Source organism: Narcine bancroftii, chromosome 11 (genome assembly GCF_036971445.1).
Source record: "Narcine bancroftii isolate sNarBan1 chromosome 11, sNarBan1.hap1, whole genome shotgun sequence".
Lineage (NCBI taxonomy): Eukaryota > Metazoa > Chordata > Chondrichthyes > Torpediniformes > Narcinidae > Narcine > Narcine bancroftii.
In genome coordinates, this window is record NC_091479.1 from 6,846,220 (window position 1) to 6,873,034 (window position 26,815).

The following is a 26,815-nucleotide window of genomic DNA, read 5'->3' on the forward strand; positions in this document are numbered from 1 at the left end:
GTTCTAAGGAAGAGAAGGTTTCAGCATCCACATTTTTTGTCTGCTGACTGATTGATCCACCTTTGCAGTGGACAGTAAAGATTAAGAGACTGACAAATAGGCATCTTAGTGTTAGAGGCTAATCTGCTCTGCGGGTTTGAGGAGCACGGGAGACTAGCAAGGCTCATTCACTCATCAAATCCTCAGACACACAGCAGTGTGAACCTTCCAGTGTTAAGTGAGAGGAGTGTGGCAGAGATATCTGGACAGCTATGTTCCCACATTCAACGCTGCACCCGGGCTTTCACTGAGGAGTTGGATTTTACCTTCATTCCCAAAGTTGGATCATGGACATCGGTTTCTACTGATCCGTGGCTGCCAGCCCCAGCTGCAAGAATTTCTGCACTGGGGCCAGATCTTCCTCTGAGCAGAAACATGAGCAGATCCCCAACAGAATTATCAGTCAGTCCAGAGTTGGAGGACAGCAATGCAGGTATGTAAAAGATAGGATGAATGAGGATCTGAATGAGAGAATGAAACTGTGAAGGACTGAAGGCAGAAAAAATAACAAGGCTGTACTGACAATAACCACACCAGCAGTGCGAGTATAAGATAGCTTTAATAAACTAATATGTACACTAAGAGGTCTCGTCTCTCTGCAAGATGAACCTGGAAGGCTGGACTGTTGCTCTAGATGGCTTTATAGACAAGGTCATCGGGATGACCCCTGGTGACCTAGTGGTGGAATTACACCTCACCACAAAGGTCACAGGAATGAGAAAGAGAGAGAGAACAGAAAAGCCAGGAGAAATGGCTCACGATGGACATAGGAATGAGAGAAGTGCACGGACTTGCCAGTGGATCGAAAGCCAGCAAAACAAAAAGGGCAGCCAGCCACAAATGAGAGAGGAAGTAAAATAAAGTGAAACCTCAATGAGAAATCATGGATAAAATACTTTTGGGGAAAGAATTTTGGGGAATGAGAGGAGAAAAACAGAGAGTCAGCAACACACATCGAGAGAGAGGTGGAAAGGTTGAGAGTAACAAGGTTCGGACGTTCCAGTATTTGAAATGCAGTTAGGCCAAGTCCTGGCTGCAAGTAGCGTTAGAACGAACAAAGCCAGACACTTTGGTGGGCGAGTAAGAATATTTCAGCATTCCTGAAGCAAGCATGCATTTAAATATTAATTAAGGTAACTGCAAATGTGTACGAGCCATCAATCTAAAAAGATTTAAATAAAAACACCACCATCCCTTTCAGAAAATGTCATTATATCCAGACTGCGTCATGAAACCATTTTAATTATAATAAAGATTTTGAGATGCTGATTTTATAAGATGAATATGGAATTAAAGTATTTGTTTATTGGTTATCTATGTATTAATGATCTGAAGATTGAATGTCTGCAGAAATGAGCCGTGTAATGTGACAGCAAGAATTTTCAGTCAATGAAACAGAAGACTTTCAAGAAGCCCTTCAGCTCTAAAATCAGTTCAAACCAACTTCCCAAATATTTGGATCACAGCAAGAATCACCTTTGAGGTTCTGAGAGAAACATCTCTTTAATCAATGTTTTACTGTTCTTAGATACAGTGTGGTTTCTTCTTTCGCATTACGTACTATGAAGCATCTATATTTTTGATATGGTGTCATTCATGTTTAATTGTCTTCAGACAAGGTAAGTCCAAACCTCACTGATGCTACACTTCAAAGAGTGAACACTTCTTGATGCAGAGATGAACGCAGCCATTCAATCAGGAGTCAAAACTAAATCTTGGTGGTGGAGATGGACCTAACCCCTTTGCTCTACTGACGTTGTAAAACTCCAGCACCAAGGTAATTTTTTATTTTGCTTTTTTTTTCTCTCGTGTGTCTGCTTTAGTAAAGAGTCCAAGTCCAGGGAAGTCGCTCAGCCCTGTGCTCACGTGTAAGGTGTGTGGGGATACCAGCAGCGGGAAACACTATGGCATCTACGCTTGTAATGGCTGCAGTGGGTTCTTCAAGAGGAGTGTCAGAAGAAAGCTCATTTACAGGTAAAATGTGACTCGGTTACTGCCATATCTGCCAATCATGCAGAAATTGGATCATGGGTCAATTCTACAAATTCACAACCTAACGTGTCAAGAATAATTCTATTGCAAGTAAAATACGAAGGTCTGCAGACACAGTGATTGAAGTAAAACCACAGTGCTGGAGAAACTCAGCAGGTCAAACGGTGAACTTTATGTAGCAAAGTTAAAGAGACAGAACCACGTTTTGGGCTTGAGCCCTTGTAGAGCTCGTCGAAAGAACCAAAGACTTGTTGATCCAAACCAAGGCTTTTATTACCAAAAGACAGGAGCTCTTCACAGGTGGCCGACCAGTCCGGAATGATCCGACCTGGCGAGGGACACAACCCTTTAAGGCCCAGACAGTAGGCGTGGCTAAGCTCTCAGCCAATCGCTGTAAGCACAGTCTAGATACTGCAACTATATACACTATATACATTGGTGATAGGTCTGTACTATCACATTCACCCCTTCTTGGAGAACTGACCCTGGGGTGGAAGGGCTGAAGGGGGAGAAGGGAAGGAAAAAAAAACGAGGGAGAGAATGAATGGAAGGGGTAGGTTAAGGACTGTAGCGGTCAGGGGGTCTGACCATCCGGTGTGACCGCCGTGGTGCCGGGATTGGGGTCGCTGGAGTGGTGTCGCCAGCAGGCTCATCAGGTGCGACCGCTCCTTCGCTCAATTCCCCAGCCGTGATGTCGGCAGGGAGGCCCGGGTCATTGGGGTGCTGTTGGTCCTTCTGTTCCGGCACGGGGCTTGGGGAATAAAGAGTTGGGGAAGGTTGGGTTGGGGAGGTTGCTGGGCCTACCACGTCCTGAGCTAGGTCCCGCACCGAAACAGTGTCCTCCCATCCGTCTGGGAACTCAACGTAGGCGTAATGCGGGTTCGCGTGGAGTAGAGTCACTCGGTCGACTAAGGGATCGTTCTTTGAGTGCCGGACGTGGCGTCGCAAAAGGACGGGGCCAGGGACGGTGAGCCATGCCGGTACAGTGGTTCCTGATTCGGATTTCCTTGGGAAAAGGAACATCCTTTCGTGGGGGGTGGCATTTGTTGCGGTACATAGGAGGGAGTGGATGGAGTGTAAGGCACCAGTGAGAACCTCCTGCCAGTGAGAGGTGGGGAGACCTTTAGACCGGAGAGCCAGTGTAACCACTCTCCAGATGGTGGCATTCTCCCTCTCAACCTGTCCGTTACCGCGTGGGTTATAGCTGGTGGTCCTGCTTGAAGCGATACCACACTCCAGAGAGTACTGTTGCAGCTCTGCACTCATGAATGAGGATCCCCTATCACTGTGGATGGAATTGGGGTACCCGAAAATGGCGAAGATACTGTGAAGGGCCTGTATCACTGAGGTGGCGGTGGCGAATGGGAAGCGGGAGTACTCATCGATGGCCGTAAGGATGTAGTTATTACAGTTGGTCGACGGTAGGGGCCCCTTAAAGTCTACGCTAAGATGCTCGAAGGGGCGGGTGGCTTTGATAACGTGGGAGTTCGCCGGACGGAAGAAGTGGGGCTTGCTTTCAGCGCACACCGAACAGGCTCGGGTAATGGAGCGAATCTCCTCGACTGTGTAGGGTAGGTTGCGCGCCTTCACAAAGTGGGCAAACCTAGTGACCCCTGGATGACAGAGCGCCTCATGGAGTTTCTGTAATCTGTCCATCTGTACGCTGGCACTCGTCCCCCTGGAGAGCGCGTCAGGCGGGTCCTTGAGCTTACCAGGCCGGTACAGGATGTCATAGTTAAAGGTGGGAGAGTTCGATTCTCCATCTGGCGATTTTGTCGTTTTTTATCTTACCTCGCTGGGTGCTGCTGAACATGAAGGAGACCGTGCGTTGATCAGTCAACAGTGTAAGGCGCCTCCCAGCGAGGTAATGTCTCCAACGACGCACCGCTTCAGCTATGGCCTGGGCCTCCTTCTCGACCGAGGAGAGTCTACTCTCTGGACCCTGGAGGGTTCCGGAGAAGAAGGCTACAGGCTGACCGGCCTGGTTCAAGGTGGCAGCGGCAGCGTCGGCCCGGGGATGGTCGTGGCCGTGGCAATAGTGGGCTCCACAGTCGGGACCAAGGCCGGGTCGAGTGTTCCGCACGGGGGCGAGAGGCGGGTCAACATCATGGTTGCTAGGGTTGGCTGCCCCTTCCAGGTTCGGTGTCTCCGTGGCGTCAGGCGTTGCCGTGCAGGGGAGCCCTCGTTCTCATTGGACGAGAGCTCTGGGGAAGAAGAGTTTGAATGGGATAGTGGCGGTTGGGCTTCACACGAGGCACTGTGTTTGCCGGTGGCCATTTTAGACCTACAGACTGCAGCAAAGTGACCGTTTTTAAGGCAGTTCTGGCACCTGGCTTTTCTTGCTGGGCACTGGGACCTGCTGCGCTTGTCCCTCCTGCAGAAATAACATCTTGGGTTCGCAGGGGGCAGGGTAGCAGCAGCCGACAGGCCGTCAGTATCTCGGGGGGTGGTAGGGTAGAAGGGCACTCTACTCACATCAGGACGTGGGGTCCAGTCCCTAGAGAACAGTTACAGTTCTTGCCCAACGCCTTTAATACTTGTAAATATGCCCTGCTGGACTCGCCGGGCTGTTGCTTCCTCGACGCAAGCACGAGCCGGGCATGAACTCTGCTCACTGGTTGATCATACAGTTCTTTCAGTACCTTTATGGCTGCGGTGTAAGTGGTCTCATCCTGGATGTTCTCGTAGACTCTCAAGGACACCACAGACAGCAATGCTGTTAGACGCTGGTTATCCTCCTCCACCTCAATGAGCCTTAGGAAGTTTTCAAAGTTCATCAGCCAGAACATAAAGGCTTTGAAGGCTGTAGCTGACTGTAGGCCGAGTCAGACGCTCCATCCCTTTTTAAAAAATTCTTTTTGCTAATAAAATTGTAGAGCTCGTCGCAAGAACCAAAGACTTGTTGATCCAAACCAAGGCTTTTATTAGCAAAAGACAGGAGCTCTTCACAGGTGGCCGACCAGTCTGACCTGGCTAGGGACACAACCCTTTAAGGCCCAGACAGTAGGCGTGGCTAAGCTCTCAGCCAATCGCTGTAAGCACAGTCATTACACTCTTGATACTGTAACTATACACATTGGTGATAGGTCTGTACCATCACAGCCCTTTGTTAAAATGTTGGCAGGTGCCTGAACCTGTCTATTGAATTGTTAATCTTTAGAATTGTTAATCAAAATCTCATTCAGGCGAAATACAAAGTACAAATAAAAGGGTGAGTGAGGGGGGTGCCTGGATCTGAAAGCATAATAAACTGATGTGAAGAAGCATAACATCTGGAATAGAGCCAAACACTGGATTGAGAACAGGATTCTTGCGCATTCAGTACCATGGCTTGGATGCGTCAGTTGATACTCTTCAGTTTGAGATGTAAAACACTAATCAGGACCCTCTCTGAATTATATTATCGGTTTCACTGGCTCCTTCCCAGCTCCATGAATATCATCAAATTCCATTGAACAATTCCTTGCAGTTCACATTGGACATGGTCCATTGTTCCAGATGGAAGGTGGAAGCAGGGAAGACGAAGAGTGAGGAAGGATGCAGGGTTGGCAGAGGGGAGGGGTTTTCCAACCCGGAGAAAATTCCCATGAGTTGCAGGAAAAGGAAGGAAATTAAGGGATATGGGGAGAAGGCAGGTCAGTGGAGATGAGCCCAGCATCAGATCAGCCATGATCTCATTGAACGGCAGAACAGGCTCGACAGGCCGGATGGCCGACTCCTGCTCCCATTTTTTTATGTGCTCGTGTTTGCACGTACAGGACATTGATGTTGCAAATTGTTCATGTCCTCCTGATAGATTTTATTGAATTTGCTCATTTCTTAGATCATATAATTTCAGCGAGAGTCGTTGTGAGATGGTGAGGTGTCAAGAAGGGAAAATAAGATCAAGATTTATATTTTTATGGGATTGAGAGCTGATTGTTCCCAAGTATTATAACCATTAAAATCAGAATTGTGGACAATTTTACAATCCATGTCCAGGGCATGCATCAGTAATTTCAGCAAAAGAGGGGTGGGTAACAATATGAGATACAAATACTCTCGAAAAGAACCAATCTGTTATAAAACATTGTTCATTCTTCAAGGCAGCTGACTGATTACATGTGAAGCGGTGGCACCAACAAGATATCATAAAACAAAAGACCGCCTCATGGTGAAGGCTGAGATAGCCGTCGGTCAGATTGCTAAAATCTCCTACTCCTCAAATAGACCTCTTGAGGTTTGCATATAAAGTCTGTGTATAACATCTCAATTGTGAGATCACATTTCTGACAACTCGCTTACCAAAGAAAAAGATCGAATTTTGCAGTGAAATTCCACTGTGGGGCTTGAATGTTCAATATTCTAGTAAGTACGTGACAGTCAAGCTAATATTATTCAATGGAAAAAAATTGAATGAGTTGGAACTCATCATCATGTCCGTTGACAACCTGCGTCAATTAGGTATAACGTACAGAATTAAATCATGACGCGTGGACAAGAGCCCAAGACATTTCCTTTCTCCCCCTTTCTGCGTCAGGAGTGAGAGCAGATTACCGTGATGCATCCAACACCCTCAGGCGGTTCAGTGCTCCTGGCCGTCACATCCAGAGCGCCCTCCAGCGTCAGGTGCCTGACTTCATGGGACTGTTGCTGCTTTTCTGTTTTCAGATGCCAGGCTGGTACAGGGGTGTGTCCTGTCGATAAAGCCCATCGGAATCAGTGTCAAGCATGTAGACTGAAGAAGTGCTTGCACGCCGGCATGAAGAAAGACGGTGAGTGGATGCGAGTGTCTCTGGGCAAGCGTCTGAGAGCAAGCACGAAACGATTGCTTTGAAAGTTCTGGTTTAAAGCAGCTGGAACTGTGCTTTAGCTTTTGCTGTTCTGCCCATTTCCCTGATTTTTGTCTTCACTCCCACTCTGCTGACTCGTGGGTCATTATCCCTCCAGCTGTGCAGAATGAACGCCAGCCCAGGAGCACTGCTCAAGTCCGGGTGGACGCAGCTGAACTCGACTCGGACAAGGAGCACATTGCCACAACCAGAGAGACGACATCGGCGGCTGTTACCACCCAGAGACCAATCTCCACCAATCTCAGCAGTAACCAGAGGACCATCAGCCCACAAAACCACCACAGGTTCATGGCCAGTCTGATGACCGCAGAGACCTGTGCCAAACTGGAGCCCGAGGATGGTCAGTTGCTCAGTCTTAAAGATCCAAAAACTATTATTTGCCATCTCACCACTCAATTAATTAAACACAGTTCAGGCCCTTCGGTTCTCAATGTTGTGCTGACCTACAAAAAAACTAACCCCTCCCACCTCATAACCTTCCATTTTTTTTACATGCACATGCCTAAGAGTGCCTTACTCCCCTAATGTTTCAGCCTCCACCACCAATCCTGTCAAGGCATTCAGACACCCACAATATGTAAAATAACTTACCCCTGACATCGCCCCTAAATTTCCCTCCCTTCACTTTGTACAGACATCCCTTGGTGTTTGCTACTCCCGCCCTGAGAAAAAGGCGCTGGCCATCCACCTCATCCAGGCCTCTGGGAATCTTGTAGGCCTCTATTAAGTTATCTCTCACCGTTCTTTGCTTGGAAAAGTCCCAGCTCTGCTAACCTTGCCTCATAAGCCTTGTTTCCCAATCCAGGCAACGTCCAGGTGAATCTCCTCTGCACCCTCTCCACAGCGTCCACATCCTTCCTGTAATGAGGCGACCAGAACTAAACACAATGGTCCAAGTGCGGCTTCACCAGAGATTTGTAGAATTGTAAGATCACCTCTCAACTCTTGGACTCAATCCCTCATTGATTAAAGCATTAATCCAGTCTGTTAAAAATGTCAATGACCTCTCTGCCCCTCAGATGATGGTTGCTTTGCAGAGAACATTTTATTTCCATTAAAATTAGGGTTGGGGTGAATTTACAAAATACACTAAATACAAATACAGGTTTCTCCCATTTCACTCTTCTCTGTTCGTTCTTTGGCTTCCAGACACACCAAAGCTGGCACGCGGTGTCAGCCCAAAGAGAGAGTGAGAGGAACTCCTCAGAATGTGAGCCCAATCCTGCACACACAAGCCTCACAGATACCACTGGGAGTGAGAACCTACAACTACTCTCTCACACATGGGCTAATGTAATTTGATAGCTTCAAAGGGGGTGATTAATGGATTCTGATCAAATATTCAAGAACATGGGATAATATACACCACAATAGAGCTGCTTCACTTGAAGAGGGTTCACAAGAAACATCCCATTGTGCCACCATGTAAATAATTCTGCTGGTTCTAACTGGCAAAGTGAAAGACATGGACAGCAGCCAGGAGAGTGCAGGGTTTACATCTCACTGTTGTATGTTGGGATTGCAGTGGACGAGAACATTGATGTGATGAGTAATGAACCTGAGAGGGCATCGACTGAATACCAGATGTCCGCCTACCCACCCAGCAGCCCTGAAAATGTGTACGAAGCTTCAGCCAGATTGCTCTTTATGGCAGTGAAATGGGCCAAGAACCTTCCTGTATTCTCCAACCTGCCCTTCAGAGACCAGGTACGTCTGTAAAATGTTGGGGAAAATACAGTAAAATCCCCGCTATCCAGAAGTCAAGCAACTGGCAGAAAAAAGAGGAAATAAAGAATAAAAATGTAATACAAGTTTAAAATTGCAAAATGTTCTCTGAAACAACACGCGTCTCCTTGGTGAAGATGGGAGAAAACACTCAGCCAGTGGAGCCCCCCCCCCCCACCCACCCCAGTTGTGCCCTGCTCACAGCAGCTGCTTGAATAAAGTTTCAATAAAGTTGCATTTGAATAAGATGACGGCGCCCAGGATGAAGAGCTGGCCAACGCCGCTCGCTGCTGAGGCGAGTCTCCCAAAGTGTCTCCCTATCCCAGTCAGAGTCTTCATCTTTATTCATGTTAGGCTTTATCTATAAACTTTTTTTGGGGGGGTTAATTATGATGGTGACATGGTTAGAGTCGCAGTTAACACAACACTGTTACAGCACCAGTGACCGGGGTTTGAATGGCAAGTTATGGGAATTACCTGATTAAAGTGAATGTTACCTAATTAAGGACTATAATACTGACTCTTTTTCAAATTACTTTACATTTTGCACTATTTTTTGTCTTTTAAACCACTTATTCTGGATGCAGATGTTATTAGTTAGGCATTGGAAGAGTGAGTCTTACTTAGACAACCGGAAAATTCGCATATCCGGCATCCGCAATCCCTGTAGGTGCCAGATACCTGGGGATTTTCCTGCAACACTAATAAGTGCATATTCAGGAGATTGGAATCAGGACTGAACACTCATTTTCACCCATTTTTCAGGATTTGGGGTGTCACTGACCTTCGAGAAGTGTTAGAGAACCATTATGAATTGCTGTCACCCTGCCAGTGAAGGTACACCACAGTACTGACTATAGGGTAGAAAGTTCCAGGGATGGTAGAGGAGCAGCCATATATTTCCATCAAGGATGTGGTGCAACTTGGAGGGAAATCTGCAGGTGGGCAGTGTTTCAATGCACCCATTCTTCTTGGTGGGGGTAAATGGCAGAGGTTTGGGAGAAGTTGGGAGATGTCCGGCGCAGTGAATTTTGTAGGTGGCAGGCACTATGCACTGGTGGCACAAGCGAATAAAGGTCCAGGGGACTTGATGGAATGCCAAGGTGCTCTTTGGTTAGTAAGGTGGTATGTGAGTTGAAAAAGGCGGAGAATCACTACTCTAGACTAACATGCTGCAGAAACACAGCATCCATTGGAAGAGTAACCAATATTTCGGGCCTGGGTCCTTTGTCAGGTATGCTGTGTGATCTGCTGAGTTACTCCAGCACATCAGTGCGTCGCACTCGACCCTAGCGTCTGCAGATTCTTGTTTAACTTCTTTGTTCTAGTTGGTGTCAAGTTGCTTGAGAGTTGTTGGGAGTTGCACTTCAGAGTTGTTCCCTGCAGAGGTGGGAAGACTTCAGGAGGTCAATCGGCCATCAGGATACCCAACCTTCTCTTTATTTACCTCGATGAAGGGCTCAAGCCTGAAACATTGGTTCTGTACCTTTATCTTTGCTACATAAAGGGCACTGTTTGACCTGCTGAGTTTCTCCAGCATCGTGTTTTTACTTCGACCGACTTGTGTCTTGCCCAAATACGAAGAGTCTGCTTTTATTGCTGAAAAGTTCAGAATCGATTGAAACGGCAAACATCCCTTGCTCTGATCTTCTGGTGGATCACTTTGCTGCCTTTTGCGTTGTTGAGCTCTTTATGCCAGCTTTTCTCTGCTGATGTTACCATGCAGTCTCACCTGCAGTGATCTGCATTCCTGTGATGAGCAGATAAATCAAGGTCAATGCATAACATGACAATCCATCACTGTTTTAAAAGAGTGACAGCAGATGGTGGAAGAGTTGAAGAAGGTACACGAATGTTGATTTATTGAAGTACTTCAAGGCGGAGGGAGTTCAGGTTTCTACCACCAAAGTTCTGGAAAAGTAAATGAGGTGGGAGATGATGCCATGAGTCTTGATTTCCGTGCAGATAAACTACAGGGAAGATACAGGCGGTTCGGTTAGCACAATGCTGTTGCAGTGCCAGCGATCAGGACCGGAGATCAAATCCCACGATCTCTCCATGTCTGCCTGGGTTTCCTCCCACCATAGAAAACATACAGGGGGTTGTAGGTGAATTGGGTGTAACTGGGCAGTGGGAGCCAAAATGGCCTGTTACCGTGCTGTACGTCCAATTTTAAAAATGTAATTTTAATTTAAAATATCAACTGCCTGTGGGCAAGAGCATATACAAGGAGGTTAAAGCTTAATAGTCAGGAGGTGGTGAAAATTAGAAATTTAATGAGACGGTTTGAGTTGCATTCATGACCTCCTCCTGCAAGAGCTGAGGAGCAATGACATTGGAAGGTGGGAAACAGCTCTGACCGGGATATTGATGGATTGTCCATGGATCAGCTGAAGGCTTTTTATTTTGCAGGTGATCTTGCTGGAGGAAGCGTGGAATGAGCTCTTCCTGCTCTGTGCTATCCAGTGGTCTATGCCCCTGGAAGGGTGCCCTTTATTATCATTACCTGAACTCTCCCATAGCCCTCAAGGAAAGAGCAGCTCCACCATGGCAGATGTTCGCATTCTGCAAGAGATCATAAGCCGGTTCAAGGTCCTTATGGTGGATCCCACAGAGTTTGCCTGCCTGAAGGCTGTAGTGCTGTTTAAACCAGGTGGGTTTCATTCCCCGATGCGCAGCTAAAATGTGCTGTGGGAAGAGCAAGGGGTCCCCAGTGATTTTGCGTACTGTCTTCAGATTATGATCCTGGTAGATCACATTGTTTGGGGGGAGGAGGAGGAGGGAGAGAGGGGCTCCAGTGATCTTCTCTGCCACTTTTATGTTCCTGTGGATTAACCTCCAATCCATTTCTCTGAAGCAACCGTACCAGGACACTCTCCATAGAGCTCCTGTAGAAGGTTGACATAATGGTGGCCAGTCACCTTGCCCACTTCAGTCTTCTTAGGAAATGCAGTCGCTGTTGCACCTTCTTAGTGTCCATGATTGGTCACTAGTTCATCAAATTCCAAGGAAATCTCTTGTAGAGTTGCTGATGTGCAGTGGAGGGTGGTCATTCCTGGTCCTCCTGAAGTCCATGATGACCTCCTTTGTCTTGTCCACTTTGAGTATCAGGTTGTTGCTCTCCACATCAAGTCCCACATTTGCTGATGCTCTTGCAGCACGTCATCCCAGATATGGAGCAGATCCCCAGCGAATCCCAACCTGCTGCTCACAAACACATTTTCAGAAGAGATCACAGAGCAGCTTGATAGCTGGCAACTTTTCCTCTCCCTTATCCGCATGGCGTGAGGAATGATTAGCAAAATGCTGTTACACCGCCAGCGACCAGGGTTCGAATCCCGCGCTCTCAGTAAGGAGTTTATACATTCTCCCCATGTCTGCGTGGGATTCTTCTGGACATTCCCATTTCCTTCCACCATTCAAAAAATACCAGGGGTTGTAGGTCAATTTGATGTATTTGGGTGGCATGGGCTTGTAGGCCGAAAGGGCCTGTTACTGTGCTCTATGTCTAAATTCAATTTAAATTAAATCCACAGTATCCGGAATTCAAGCAACTGGCTAAAATTTGAAAAATAAATACATTTAAAATTAAAATAAATAAGAATAAATAAAAATGTAAATAAGTTTAAAATTGCAAAAGTAAATGTTCTCCAAAGCAACACACAACCTCTTGGCGAAGGTAGGAGTGAACATTCAACTGGCAGAATACCCAGGTCATGCCCCGTCCACAGCAGCTGTTTGAACAAAGTTTCAACAAAGTTGTGTTTGAATAAAATGGTGACGCCCAGGATGAAGAGCCAGCCAATGTTGCTCGCCGCTGGGGTGATTCTCCCAAAGTGCGTCCCTCTCCCTGCCTAGTCAGAGACTTTATCCTTATTAGTATATTAGTAATTATATTAGTAAGACTTGATCTGTAAACTTGGGGCGTTAATTAGGACAGCTCCACAGTTACTGTAGTGGTTAGCACAATGCTGCTATAGTGTTAGTGGCTGTGGTTCGAATTTAAATTTAGTCAGTTATGGGAATTACCCGACTAAAGTGGCTTTACATAATTAAGGACTACAATACTGATTTTTCCCAAAGTACTTTACATTTTGCCAGTGTGGTATTTTTGTGTTTTTTAAACTATTTATTCTAAATGCAGGTGTTTTAGTTAAGGCATTGTAAGACTGTGTCTCAGACAACCGGAAAATTCGCATATCCAGCATCCACAATCCCCAGACACCGGGGATTTTACTGAACATCTTGCCAATTCCTATCCTCAGCTAACATCAGATAATTGAGAAAAAAGGGAGCAGGGATCTTCCCTGGACATACAAATCACCATTACCAACTATACCATAATGGGAACGGGAGATGCACATGTACTTTTAATGAGCTCGAAGAATTTGTTGCAGCTGTGAAATAAAGAATGACTAAATCTGTGTTCTCCCTCAGAAACACGGGGTCTGAAGGACCCTGAGCAGGTCGAAAATCTGCAGGATCAGTCACAAGTGATGTTGGGTCAGCACAGTCGGACACACTACCCAATCCACCCAGTCAGGTAAGGAGAGGCAAATCTCAAAGCAAGGCCAGCGTTTCTTCTGTATTAGTTTCTTTCATCAAACTATATCAGTGTCCACCTTAATGATAAGATCGCAACTTTGCCTTTCTTCGATCATGAGTAATGGTTAACTCCTGAGAAATACAAAGAAAATCGTCTAATTTTTAAAAATAAAAATAAAAATGATAAATGTAAATAAATCTTCACTATTTTCTATAACACTGGACAACAATTTTTTTCCACAAGGTTTGCTTCCTGATAAAAACTGGGGATTATAATGGTCCCAGGGGTAACGAGTTTGAACACAGATGATTGAACAGTAGAGATTTATTTACACGTGTAGGGGAGTTGGAACAGGGTAAAAGACACACACATGCACACTCATCAGATTAAAGATACACCCGCAGCCACTTACTGGTAAAAAGCTTTACAATCAAGTTATCACTCATGATATCTACCTCCCCTCGATAGCCCTGGCAGGCACGCTCTTATCTAACGAGGGGAACTAGGCACACAATACAACAGCTCCCAGCCCTTTGTCTGCACACACATTACCAATGATCCTCCAGCATCGTCCTTAATTCCCAACCTGAAGTGGAGCTTGGGTACGTCCCAGAAGAGAAAGATGGCTCACATGTGGGGGCTTTAGAGTGCCATTAGCTGGAGGGTCAGCCCAGCTATCAATGGGGCAATTAAAGGGCCCAATGACCAGGTGTGCTCTGACTTGTGGGTAGGGCTTAACCTTGATTGGCAGGTGAGGTGACTTCCGATCAGGTTCCAGATGGAGAGGTCATCGGCCCCTCCTCAATCCACATTCCCATTAGATTCCGGACACGTGACCCTCCACAATCCACACTGCACAACTTCAAGTTGAACACAGGGATAATTTCAGATTTACTATATCACGTAGGAAGTTGGAGAAACGTTAAATTAACTTTTATTGAATTTAGCGTGTGTAATCGGATCGTGACGCTGACACGTTGCGTTAGTTCAACCGACCTAAAAACGTTTTGCTGCTGATTTTCGTTTGTACTCAGCATCTGATGCCCCTCATGTCAGTGTCCAACAATGATGGATTCCAGTGGCCCTGATCCCGCTCTTCCAGGGTCACAATGTCCTGGTGAAACCTTTCACTGTGTTCATTACTAGGCACCAAGATCAGCAGGGAAAAAGTCCAAGTGTAAATGCAGAAAATGAAAATTCACTGACATGTTGCACTTTATGGTTTTGTCTGTTTGAAGTAAACTTAAAATGAGAGGAAATCACAAAAAAAAGGTTATATCTAAAAGACAGTACGTGATAGGAAAATGTTCAGGTGATTTTTGCGATCAGCAGCCTAAAATCCATCAAATACACCTACAGGAAGAAAAATCTTCACTGTCCAGTGTCATCAAACAAGTTTAAGCAAATGCACAATTGTTACGTGAACCAAAAATACGACAGATGCTGCAAATCTGAAATTAAACAAAAGAATTTGATACACTCGGCATTGCCAGGTTAACATCTCTTGAAAATGATATTTAATATCTTTCTTTCCTATTTCAATCAAGGACATCCAGAGATCCAGTGTGTGTCACAGCCATAGATTAACATGTTAAAATCAGTTTGAACCTGATGTTATTTGATAGATATTAACTGAAATGTTATTCATCCTCTACTTTTCTATGTTAATAGCTACCCAATATGACTAAAGTTATATCTGTCAATCATTCCCAATTATCAAAGTTTTCATGATTTCCTCATGTTTACTAAGTCACACAGCAGCAAGTTGAAAGACCTTCAGACTGTAAACACACTCCATCTCCACAGCTAAGTAGATTCGGTACTTATGGTGCAGCTTGTCTTGACCCGCTGTCCAATTCAAACACATTTTTTTCACATTCTTATTTATTTTATGAGCGGTAGAAACTGATTCCAGCCATTGAAACCCACGCTGCCCAATTTCACCCAATTAACCTACAACCCCGTACATTTTGGAGTGGGAAGAAACCGACTGGAGTCCAGAGGCAACCCACACAGATACAGGATTAACAGACAAACGTAAAACACAAAAGTCTGCAATCACCATGGCTGAAGTAAAAACACAATTCTGAAGAAACTTAGCAGGTTAAACAGTGTCCTTTCTACAGCAAAGACAGTATCAAGGGCTAGTATTTGATTGATAAAGGGCTCAAGCTCTAAACATTGGTTCTGTGTCTTTACCTTTGCTATATAAAGGACACTGTTTGACCTGCTAAGTTTCTCCAGCATCACTCCTAACGCAGTGCCAGATTCTAACCCAAGTTGCTGGCACTGTAATAGCATTGTGTTAACCTCGATGCTAACGATGCTGCCCTTAATCACTCCTACAGATGAAATCTTAAATGCAGGCTCTAACAATTTTCTGAAGCGACCGCTTAAGATACCACGGCATTTTTTTTTTAAATGGTGGGAAAAAAAAAAGCAAGTCCCGACTCAGCCAACACCACAATGTCCCTGGAGACCAAAGAAACCGACCACACTAACGCTGTCTGACCCACAGGGTTCCTCCAGCAGTTTGTGGCATCCCAATATTTTCTGCTAAAATGCCGAGTTTGCATAATTCTACAATATTATTCATAATATGGAAAGTATTCTGGATTTTTTCAAAATCACGTTAAGACACTATTTAAAGAGAGGTTCTCTCCACTTGCTTTTTTGGCTGACAAGTCTATTGGTTTGTATCTGCAAGATATTTTACCCTCGAGGTGGTTAGGGTGGGGAGAAAACTATCCGTTCCATAATTTATTTTTTTGCCATCTCTTTCCTCAGATTTGGAAAGCTGCTCCTGCTCCTGCCTTCACTCCGCTTTGTCCCAGCAGAACGAATTGAACTGTTGTTCTTTCACAGGACCATCGGCAATACTCCCATGGAAAAGCTTCTTTGCGATATGTTTAAGAGCTGAACTTCACAAGTGTGCCCCCACCTTTGCTCTCATCTTATTTTCTAGCATGCACTTGCTAACGCCCCAGAAAAAAAGACCCCCCCCACACCTGCAATCTTCGCTGTGTTTCTGTGTCTTTCCTGATCTTCCCAATTTGTCACTTTAACCATTTATCATCTCCATGTATATCCCCCCTTTACATTCAGATATCCTGATAAATTCCAAAACACAGGAATATATTTCTAGATTACAATAAAGCTAGAATCTGGTTACCCAAATTGTATGCAATTTTTTTTAACCAACCAGAAAAATATTGTTGAAAAGGAAAACCACCAAATTGAAGATTCAAATCAGAATCAGAATTTATTGTCAAGAACGTCATGAAATTCTGTCATAACTGGAAACGTATAATAACCATCTTACTATAAATTTAAAAAATAAATAACAGTGCATGAAAAGTCAGGCAGGGTCTTTTTTTCCATTGATCATTCAGGAATCTGATGGCGGAGGGGAAGAAGCTGTCCTCCTGCTGCTGAGTGCTCGTCTTCAGGCTCCGGTACCTTTCTCCCCCCCCCCCCCCCCCCCCATGGTAGCAGAGTGAAGAGGGCATGGCCTGGGAAGTGTGGGTCCTTGAGAAGAGAGGCTGCTTTTGAAAGGCAGCGCCTCTTGCCTGTGTCCTCGATGGAGTGAAGTCTGGTCCCTGTGATGTCGCAGGCTGAGTTAACAACCCTCTGGAGTTTATTCTTGTCCTGAGAGTGGCCCCCTCCTTACCAGACAGTGATGCAACCAGCTGAAACGTTCTATACTAGGAATATTACTAGGAATATAAAAGAAAATGCCCGTCTTCAAGAATTAAGTTGAGTAAATAAAATAATTATGAATAAAATTCAAGGAAGACAGATCCTTGCATGAAAAATACAAATCCACTGAAGCTCAGTGAAGAGTAAAACAAATACAGATGCTGGACATTTGAGATTAAGAATTTAAATTTTAAATTTAGACATGCAACATGGCAACAGCCTCTTTTGGCCCACGAGCCCGTGCCGCCCAACTACACCCAACTGACTGACAGCTCCAGTAGGTTTTGAAGGGTGGAAGGAAACCCACTCTGACACGGGGAGAATGTACAGACTCCTTCCAGACAGTACTGCATTCAAACTCCGATCGCTGGCAGTGTAACAGTGTAACATAGCTAACCGCTATGACCAGGAAGCATCTATGTCGGCTGAAGCACAGTGTTCCAATCAATTACATTTCATTGGGTTAATTACGTGAAAGCTTCACTGCCTCTCTCTCTATTGTAATGTTATCCAATCTGTACCATGTTTATCTGCAGCTCGGAGACCATCACCAGTACAGGAAATGACAGAATATGGAGAGTTAGGAGAAACTCGGTGACAATAATTAATACAACTCTTGTATAGATCAGGAGATGAATTACAGAGAGAAAAAAAAATCCTATTTCTGTGTGTAGAATCCTTCAGGGAATTATTTCAAAAAAGAACTGGAAGGCGAAATACAGTTTTTGACTGGAAGGCCATGTGAAAGGCCCAGAAGTTCAAAGTCCAGAAGCTGCCAATATTGCAAACATAATATGTAGATCGGTGCTTAACATCAAATGAATTTTAAACCACATCCAACAGAGCATGCCACAAACAGAAGGTGAGGGCTTCCGTGACAGGCCAAATAAATCAATTCCACTTGGGCCTGATTCCAAATCCAGTCAATGTTTCGTCATAGTGGTCAGCCATGGAAGTAAACATGCCACAGTGGACCAAGACAGGTCTCCAAATCATTGCAAACAGACACACTGCTCATCATCTCTCTTGCAGAGACTGTTTGGAAGATACCAGAGGCATGCTTTGAATTCAACTATGCCAATCCAAGAGGAAACCAGCTCCCATCTCAGCGGGAAGGGGGTAGGAAACTCAGGCTTTCCATTCACGACGTCAAAATCCACTATAAACTTGCGCCATTTCTGTAAAAATTGATTTTTATTTTTCTAGCACATTGGCATTCATCTTTTTCCACATATAAAACCCAAGACAAAGATTCTTAGTTGATAAATTAAGGGGAGAAAAGCAATTACAGAGAGATCCAGGGGTTTGGGGAAGATCAGTTTAGTTGGGGCTAAAAATGGTTTATTTAGTCTTCACATCTCCTCTCAGGAGCATCTCTTGGGGGCACTTGGACTGACCAATTGTGGAAGCTTGGTGCACAGCCGTAGATATCAGCAAGTTAAACAATGCAGCGCTTTTGCTTGTACGTGGAAAATTCTTCATTTCCACAGCTTTAACTGAACCAGGAACCAAGACTTTTATCATGGGGATCTAAGAATGAGGAGGGTGTGGAGATAGGGCAGGACAAGGCAATGGAAGTGACAGGCTTCAGTTCAGTAAATCAGCAGATCCAAGGATGAGGAAATGGATATGATGGGTCATTGGACCTCAACAGCACTTCCAATGAAGTGCAAGCACAATACTGATTTATAAGTGAAATTACATTTCGTTTAAAGTCTCATTTCCTTTGCTCCATGATCGAAAGGGCTCTCCAGCTAATCAAATATTTGAGTCCGGTAAGTGCTGTAATGTAGAAGAGGGCAGCAAATGTGCATCAAGCCTTTCCAAAAGATGATGACCTCGCGTCTATTTTTAGACAGCATGAACATTGGCCAAGACTGCAGTCATTATTTAAAAGGACATTAGTTGGAGTTGTCTGAAAAATACACTAAAAACAGCATATGGGCATCGGTCTGACATCTCAACTGCAATTTAGGAACTCTGAACAAAGCAATGCTCAGTGCTCCACTGGGAAAATCAGCTTAGAGAAGATTTGTTCATTCTGCAAACACTCGAAACTTATTTTCCTCTGTATAAACAAGGTATTAAAACAGAGGAGGATCGCATGATTGTTCAAGCATTGGCAGATGGCCAAAGTCCTCAGACATACCGTCAATTGAATTGGATAATCTATTTGAACTGGACTGGAAAGGGAGATCAGGTCAAGTGGTTCCACTCAGCCTTGTTATCTCCCAGGGCAGGGAGAAGAATGTAAACAACAGGAAATGCTGCATGACTGATAATATTTTGCCATTAAAATGAGAAGAATGAATACAATTCTACATTTTGATTTACTACCATATAATTTTCTAACAGCGCAGTACAATTTGAACATGCTACTCCTTTCGTGGATAAAGACCAAGATTCCAGAGACCACACCTTCAAGGTCGGCAAGAGAAGGAAGCAGCAATTTGCAAGAGAAAAAAATAATAGGTTAAAACTCTCTTCCAGCACGTCTTAAAACAGCAGTAACTGAGATATAAAATTATCTAATATCTAGTTTTAAATATTTAATCTACCAATCCAACAGTTACGATCTCAGCTGACAGCATTTCTAACTCACAGAAACATTGGGTTACAGACAATTCTCGGAACCCTTCCATTCCCCAGGGAGTGTCAATACTTAAAAAGAATGGTTCTGTTCACAGGAAGATGATCAGAGACATTATTGTAACAATCGGGTCCCAAGGGTCCCAGACCAAGGAATTTAAAACTTCACTGGGTAGCTATGTGAAGGCTTCTGAGGACAGATTAAGAACTGGAAAAGAAAGAGCCATCATTATTTGTCAGTTAAGAGCGGGAAGTCGTCTGGGTCTTAAGCTGCGTATTGACAATAAGGCTGCAAGGGAATAACTGGCTCGTGGTTCATGGACAGAGAAAGTGGGTATACGAGTGAAGTAACGCACAGATGAGACTAACCAGACAAAAGGGAATAGCAAACTTGAAGCAGCTTCTGGCTTCAAGGACATTGACGAGCTCTATTCAAACGGAGCAAAGAAGGATGAGAGAAGACTTCATAGAGGTCTACAAGATACTGAGAGGCATAGATAGGGTGGACAACCAGTGCCTGTTTCCCAGGGTGGGATCAGCAAACACCAGAGGACATGTTTACAAAGTGAAGGGAGCAAAGTTTAGGGGAGATGTCAGGGGCAAGTTTTGTTTTGACAGAGAGTTGTGGGAGTCTGGAATGCATTGCTGGGATGGAAGTGGAGGATGAGATGTTAGGGGTGTTTAAGAGACTCTTAAACAGGCACAAGGATGAAAGAAAAATGGAAAATTATGGGATAGTAAAGGGTTTTTTTTTGGGTTGGAATATACAAATTAGCACTACGTCGAGGGCCCGTACTATGCTGTAATGTTCTAGTCTTCTCTGGAGAGATCAGAGAATTGGGAATTGATGGCAAGGTAACTATAGAAGTTATTTTTTCATGATTTTTCTTTTTTAAAAGAACCTAAGACAGTTGCATTTAACATTCTTTATCAATCCAAAAGTTCACTGTATTAATTTATTTATTCTGAATATTTGCCCCTGGAAGAAAAAGGGAACCACACAGGTGCATCACCTGAGTAAGAGCCATATCCAGGACAAAATATATTGAAGTAAACTTACAGATTGGTCCAATGTAAAACTGAGAGAAGTAGCAATGTAGACATTTGAAGAATTACGCAGTGATTTCTGACTTTCACTCAGAGGTCAAGGATACTCTTGGATTCCAATTTCAAGATGCCCGAGTACTCAGCAGTGAGTGAGCTTTGTGAACGGTTTAGATCTCTGTGTGGGAAAGTACTCCCACCACACCGCTGAGGATGAACATTCAAATCCATTCACAACTTCTCAGAAAATGAGACAACTTTTTGAACCATTGCAGCCTTCTGTTGAAGGTTGTGGAAGTTCTAGGAGTAAAAACACAATGCTGGATCAAGTCAGCAAGTCAAACAGTGTACTTTATATAGCAAAGACATTTTTCCAGGACTCAAGTGCGAAACATTGGTTATGTATCTTTGCTAAATAAAGTACACCATCTGACCTGCTGAGTTTCTCCAGCACTATGTGCTTCTACTTCAATCATGGTGTCTGCAGACTTGCGTGTTTTACTTTTGGAAGTTTTGGAATGCTGTTGGTGGGCAGCTCAAGGACTTTAGAACTAATAGTGATATATTTCTAATTCATGAAGGTGTGGGACTTGGAGATGAGCTTGGAAATTACTGTTTCCAAACAATCAGTGCTTTTATTCTTATAAGAAACCACAACTGTTGGAGGTCTCCTTGATGTTGGCTAAGTGAGCAACTTCAGTTCATTACTCAGATGTCACATGGCCGAGTCGTGGAGAGAGTAAATATTTTGGGTGGTGGATGATGGCCTGGTGACTTTGAGCTGATGGTTTTCTGCAGAATATCCCATCATGTTCCTTACTTGTATTTTGTAGAACGTGAAAGACCTTTGGGTGTATGGGCCGAGCCATCTCAGGATAAACAGCTTCTTCCAGCTTTTGCAGACAGGCTATTTATGATGTAACTGGCCCGATTGAATTTCTGGTCAATGTTGAACCCCAGGAATTTAATAGGGATAACGTCAATGGATGTCATGGGTAGATTGTGAATAGATGTTCTAAAAGCAAAATTCTGTAGCTGATGGAGAGAAAGAAAAACAAAATGCTGGTTGATAACTCAGGAAGCCAGACGGCAGATGAGGAAAGAGAAACAGAGTTCCTGTTTCAAATTGATGACTTCACTTGTGAAGTCATACGTGGTCAATGGGAGAGCATTGAGGAATACAGAAGAGCAGAAAGATTTAGGAGTGACGGTACATCGTTCCCTGAAGGTAGAAACTCACGTGAATAGGGTGGTGAAGAAGGCTTTTAGTATGCTGGCCTTTATCAATCATTGCATGGAATATAGGAGTTGGGAGGTGATGTTAAGACTGTATAAGACGTTGGTGCGGCCTCATTTGGAGTTCTGTGTGCAGTTCTGGTCGCCTAATTAGAGGAAGGATATAAACAGAGTGGAGAGAGTGCAGAGAAGGTTGACCAGAATGTTACCTGGGTTTAAGCATCTAGAGTATAGGGAGAGATTGGACAGATTAGGTCTTTATTCTTTGGAGCGTAGAAGGTTGAGAGGGGATTTGATAGAAGTATTTAAGATTATGAAAGGGATAGACAGAGTGGATGTGGATAGACTATTTCCGTTAAGAGGAGGAGAGATTAAAACAAGAGAACATGAGTTAAGAATTAAGGGGCAGAGGTTTAGAGGTAACATGAGGGGGAACTTCTTGACTCAGAGAGTGGTAGCCGTGTGGAATGAGCTTCCGGGAGAAATAGTGGCGGCGGAGTCAATTGTATTATTTAAGAAAAGGTTGGACAGGTCTATGGATGAGAAGAAGATGGAGGGTTATGGGCATTGTGCAGGGAGGTGGGACTAGAGAGGGGTGTTTGGTTCGGTGCGGACTAGAAGGGCCTAATGGCCTGTTTCCGTGCTGTAAATTGTTATGTTATGTTATGTTAAATGGTCATTGCCTTCCAATTTTGTAATGTAAATATTATTTGCCGCTTACAAGTCGATGGCAGAATTTTTTTTTTTAAATTTAGACAGAGCATGGTATTTTTGGCCCAAATTACACCCTGGCATGAGTTGAATGTTGAAAGGAAACCGGATTTTGTCTAGGGTCTTGCTGCATGGAGGCATGGACGACTTCACTTGCCAAGTTGCAAATGGAGTTGAAAGTTGTGCAATCAGCAGTGGATATCCCACTTCCAATATTATGATGCCAGGAAGGAGGTTGAGGAAAGCAACTAAAGATGATTGGACTTCCAACACTGTGATGAGGTCCTCATGCTGCAAAATCGTAGGGCTTGGATGATCAACCAGCAAGCTCAATCATCTTTCTCTGAGCAAGTTGGACTCCAACCATTGGTCCCTTTCTCCTTCAGTGCCTCCCAATCACACCCAATCAACCAACACCCCCTGTACGTTTTGAAGAGGAGGAGGAAACCGGAGCACCAGGGAGAAACCCACACAGGCATAGGGAGAAGATCCTTACAGACAGCGTGGGATTTGAACCCTGGTCGCTGACGCTGTAACGGTGTTGAGGTAACCACTCCGCTAAACGTGTCTCTGGAACACATCATCAGCATTGCCAGTTTGTATTTTGGAAAAATAAATGAGAAACATTTTTCATCGATGGAACAAATTAACAACCAGAGGGTAAATGGCACAAAAGTAATGCGAAGAGTGATTGTTTTTTTTTAAAATGCAGAAAAGTTTAAAAATCTAATATCGCTAAATCATCCAGTTGAATGTCGCACAATTGCGACACCAACTGTCTTCCAAACTTTCAATTCAATGTCAAATATTGAAGAACTGCTTCTTGATGAAGCATCAGACGTCAGCCAAAGAATAATGAAAGTGTACACTCCAAGAAGTCAACGCATTCAGGAGAAAAGGATGAGAAATTATTAAAGATTGAAGAAGTTTCAAACATGATGTGCTATCACCTCTCTCAATAAGAAAAAATATTGGCTACAACTCCATCAAAAGACAGAAAAGTACTTTATTAGCTCATGGCAAATCATTAAATTAGCATACAATTAAAACAGTAACCCAGAAACGTGTTCCAAAAAACCAACCCTGTAATACCAATGTTTCAGTCACATTTCATGGACACTTTCCTTATAAACTTTGTATAACACTTTTGTTGAAATTTATTTCACAGAAAGGGAAAGGTTCTTCCTCCAGATGTGCCCTAATCATGTCAGATACAAGAAGGAGATCCACGGAGGCAGGGTCGCGTGCTCCTATGGGGTTAACTGCAACCATTCCTGCTACTCCAGGTTACTCAACACTACTTAACCCGTTCCGTCCTGGAGACGTTGGGCTGTTCTTAGTTTCCAATCTTATCCCACATACCCATGTGGCCTACTTCACACCCGGTGGGTGATCAGCCAACAGGGTCCAAAAAAAAAAGTCAACATCCCAGGACACAAAATGGAAAAAAAAAAGTCTGTAATGGCTTGTGTTCCTCAGCAGTCATCGTTGCCAGAAAGTACGCTTGAACATATTAGGTGAAGGCAGCATTAAATCGGGAATCAGAGTTTCAGGGGAGCAGTGGGGTGGGGCGGGGGGGGGGGGGGGGGGGGGGGGGGGGGTCAGGTGGGCTGGAGAGGCAAAGAATGAACAAAAAAACCCGATAAACTTTCATGCAAAATACAACAAGCAAGACTAATGATCCCGGCAACGCTAATATATTTGCTCATTCAAACAACCTAGGGTCAGCTCTCCTCCCGCACCTCATCCTGTATGAGATCCAGTTTTATTCTACATTCCCACTCAAATGAAAAACAGTCAATGACAATCATCTTAATAAATATTTTTCTGTCGCCAGAGAGATTAAAAAATTGGATTCGTTGAACCATTCGCGTTCCATAAAACGTGCCAGGATGGCAAAGGTAAACTCGCAAGTTACAATGAATAAATAGCTTTGAACAAAGAAGATTTGAACCATACAAATCCAAGGGTGTAGGCCACTGAATGAATTCTAAAGATGTATGCGGAAGCAGTTCGAATCACCTCGACTATGGTTCAAAGTGTTTCAGGGATCATTAACACACACTCAAACCTATATAAAGGCACACACATGTAGAAAGAGCGAACACTCTCCCATCACCTGTCTCCGGGAATGGGGCATAAAGGTTCTTTTCTTTATGCAATGATGCTTTTAGTCTTCCTGGCCCCACACATTTGTGACCACATCTTTCAGATTCCTCCTTGAAGCACAATAAAATCAGGATGCAAGTTGTACAGCTTGTTCTTTAATAAGCTGTGGGCTGTGGTATGCCACACATGGATAGATATTTAAGAAACTGCATTCCATACACAAGATGGCCACCCCAATTGGCGATGTCCAAAACTACAGAGTTGAAGCTGCACAAGAACCTCTCGTAAGTGGGGGATGGAGGCTACTGAGCGGGCTATACAAGTACTTACTATAGAATATGACACGGGATAATATATCCTTTACAAACAGATTTCTTGAAATATACAGTCATGAGCATACTATAAGCTACAAGAGGCCCAGCATGCCCGTTCCAGTGATTGTCACATTCAGTTTGGTTCCTAATCTACTCCTTAGATACTCCCTTTGGACAGGAAGCTACAGTCTTGTATCACAGAAATCAAAATGTGAAAAGAAAAATCAAATAAAATGGAAGATATTTAAAAAAAAACATCGAGTTGAAATCAGACTAAAAATTCTTAAAGTCCTTATTGTTTTTAATACTGACAGTTCGACAAAAAGATTGTTTTCTGGGCTAAGTTTCAAGGATCATGTATGATATTGCCTTACCTACACTATTACCATGTATCACAGTCGATGAGCTGTAACATAACGGTATTTTTGCCCATGCCCACTGCTACGCGGACAGGTGTTGGATCGGCAAGCTCAAAGACTGGTCATGTTGGTCCCTTCAACTCCACGCTTCCCAAGTTCTACACACGCAGGGAGGAGCAGCATAACTTGACTGGTAAAGTGGTTCCTGAAACCCTGTAAAAATGTCAGACACAGGACGTACGGTTAATGCATTTTTGTACACAGACGTTTTGGCTTACGATTCACGGGCTGTTTCTGAAACATTGAAAAATGCTTAACCAACAGCAGTGCTCAAGTTCATGAGAAGTGCTTTCGAGTCTGATTGTAAGCATCTTGGTCATTTGTGATTTCTTAAATCAGCTCTCTTGATACTGTTTGACCATAAAGTGTTCATGGAGTGTGACTGCAATGACAGTTTTAATCCACTTTCTTCCTTCAGCATTCTGGCAAGTCCCCTGAATGGCAAACACCGTTTAAACAAGTGCTTCTTTAAGCATGGCCTCCCCTGGACTGCAGTCTTGCTTTCTGATCCTCAAGAACTGCTCTTTGTGAATGCATCTGCAGCCCAGATCCTTCTTGGCACGCGGCAGGTGCAGAGTTCATGTCTCCTCAGTGTTTACATCATTGAGGCCACGGTGTAAACCTTCTGGCGGATTTTTCTTTAAATAGAGAATTCACTTCCCTTTGTCATATCTTGACGCAGCAATGCCATCAATGAGGATTGGACGTATTGCGTGTGATGCACTGAGATAGCAGGGACCAGAGGAAGATGTGCTGGGATGGATGAAAGACCTCCACTCGATTCAGACAGAAACTTACAAGACTCTTGGTCTCACACCATGAACTCATTATTCCCGAACACCACCAACTGCTGGGGAGCACCAAAGTCAGGCTCAGTACTGCACTTTTTCTCTGTGCCCGAAGCCCCATCACTTGCGTCTTTGGACTTCTGCGCCGAGCGCTTCATCATCTTCAGTTTTTGTTTGCCCTTTTCCGGATTGAAGGTCCCCCTGCTTGTAAACTGCGCCTTCTCTTCCTGACTCTTCGCTCCATCTCCATCCGCCCTCTGCTCAGTGCTGCTCGTGACATTGTGTGAGCGGTAAAATGCTGGTGAAGGTGATTTTGAGCGGAAACGGAAACGTTTTCCTCCTTGAGGTAAACCAGACGATTGTGGTACTGTGGGTGACGAATGCACAGTCAATTCAGTGGACACTACAGGATCCATCTTCTTCCTCTGTGGCCGCCTCAACCTTCTCATTGCTTCAGCTTGGGGTTGACCAACAGAACTTACAATTGAACTTCTTTCTGTCCATGAACAGTAAAAGAGATGTCAGTATCAACGAGTTCTCTGTTGGATTGATTCAACTCGAATATTGGTGCTAACAAAAGCTACCCAATTTCATCGAACAATACAGCACAGGACAGGCCCTTCAGCCCTTGATGTTGTGCCAACCCATATATTCCATAAGAAAAAGTACTAAAACTTCCCTCCCCTGTAACCCTCTATTTTTCTTCCATCCATGTGCCTGTCTAAGAATCTCTTAAATGCCCCAAATGTTTCAGCCTCCACCACCATCCCCA

At 44.2% G+C, this 26,815-nt stretch overlaps 2 protein-coding genes across 8 annotated transcripts in view; one reads left to right on the plus strand and one right to left on the minus strand.

Annotated features, from left to right (window-relative positions):
• The first annotated feature begins 414 nt into the window (after positions 1-414).
• On the plus strand, positions 415-16,054 carry nr2e3 (nuclear receptor subfamily 2, group E, member 3). The gene is made up of 8 exons (XM_069904526.1): positions 415-472; positions 1,863-2,013; positions 6,682-6,785; positions 6,961-7,203; positions 8,389-8,570; positions 11,001-11,241; positions 13,026-13,131; positions 15,922-16,054. Exons 1-8 carry the CDS (start codon positions 415-417, stop codon positions 16,052-16,054), a joined length of 1,218 nt encoding a protein of 405 aa, XP_069760627.1.
• A 7,345-nt stretch (positions 16,055-23,399) lies between these two features.
• Positions 23,400-26,815, minus strand: part of myo9aa (myosin IXAa) — a 176,910-nt gene continuing 173,494 nt past the window's right edge. For all 7 annotated transcript variants that reach the window (XM_069902406.1, XM_069902409.1, XM_069902410.1 and 4 more), the window contains one exon: positions 23,400-26,539. In XM_069902406.1, the coding sequence (XP_069758507.1) occupies positions 26,067-26,539 (473 nt within the window). In that variant the 3' untranslated portion in view covers positions 23,400-26,066. The remainder of the gene's footprint in view (positions 26,540-26,815) is intronic.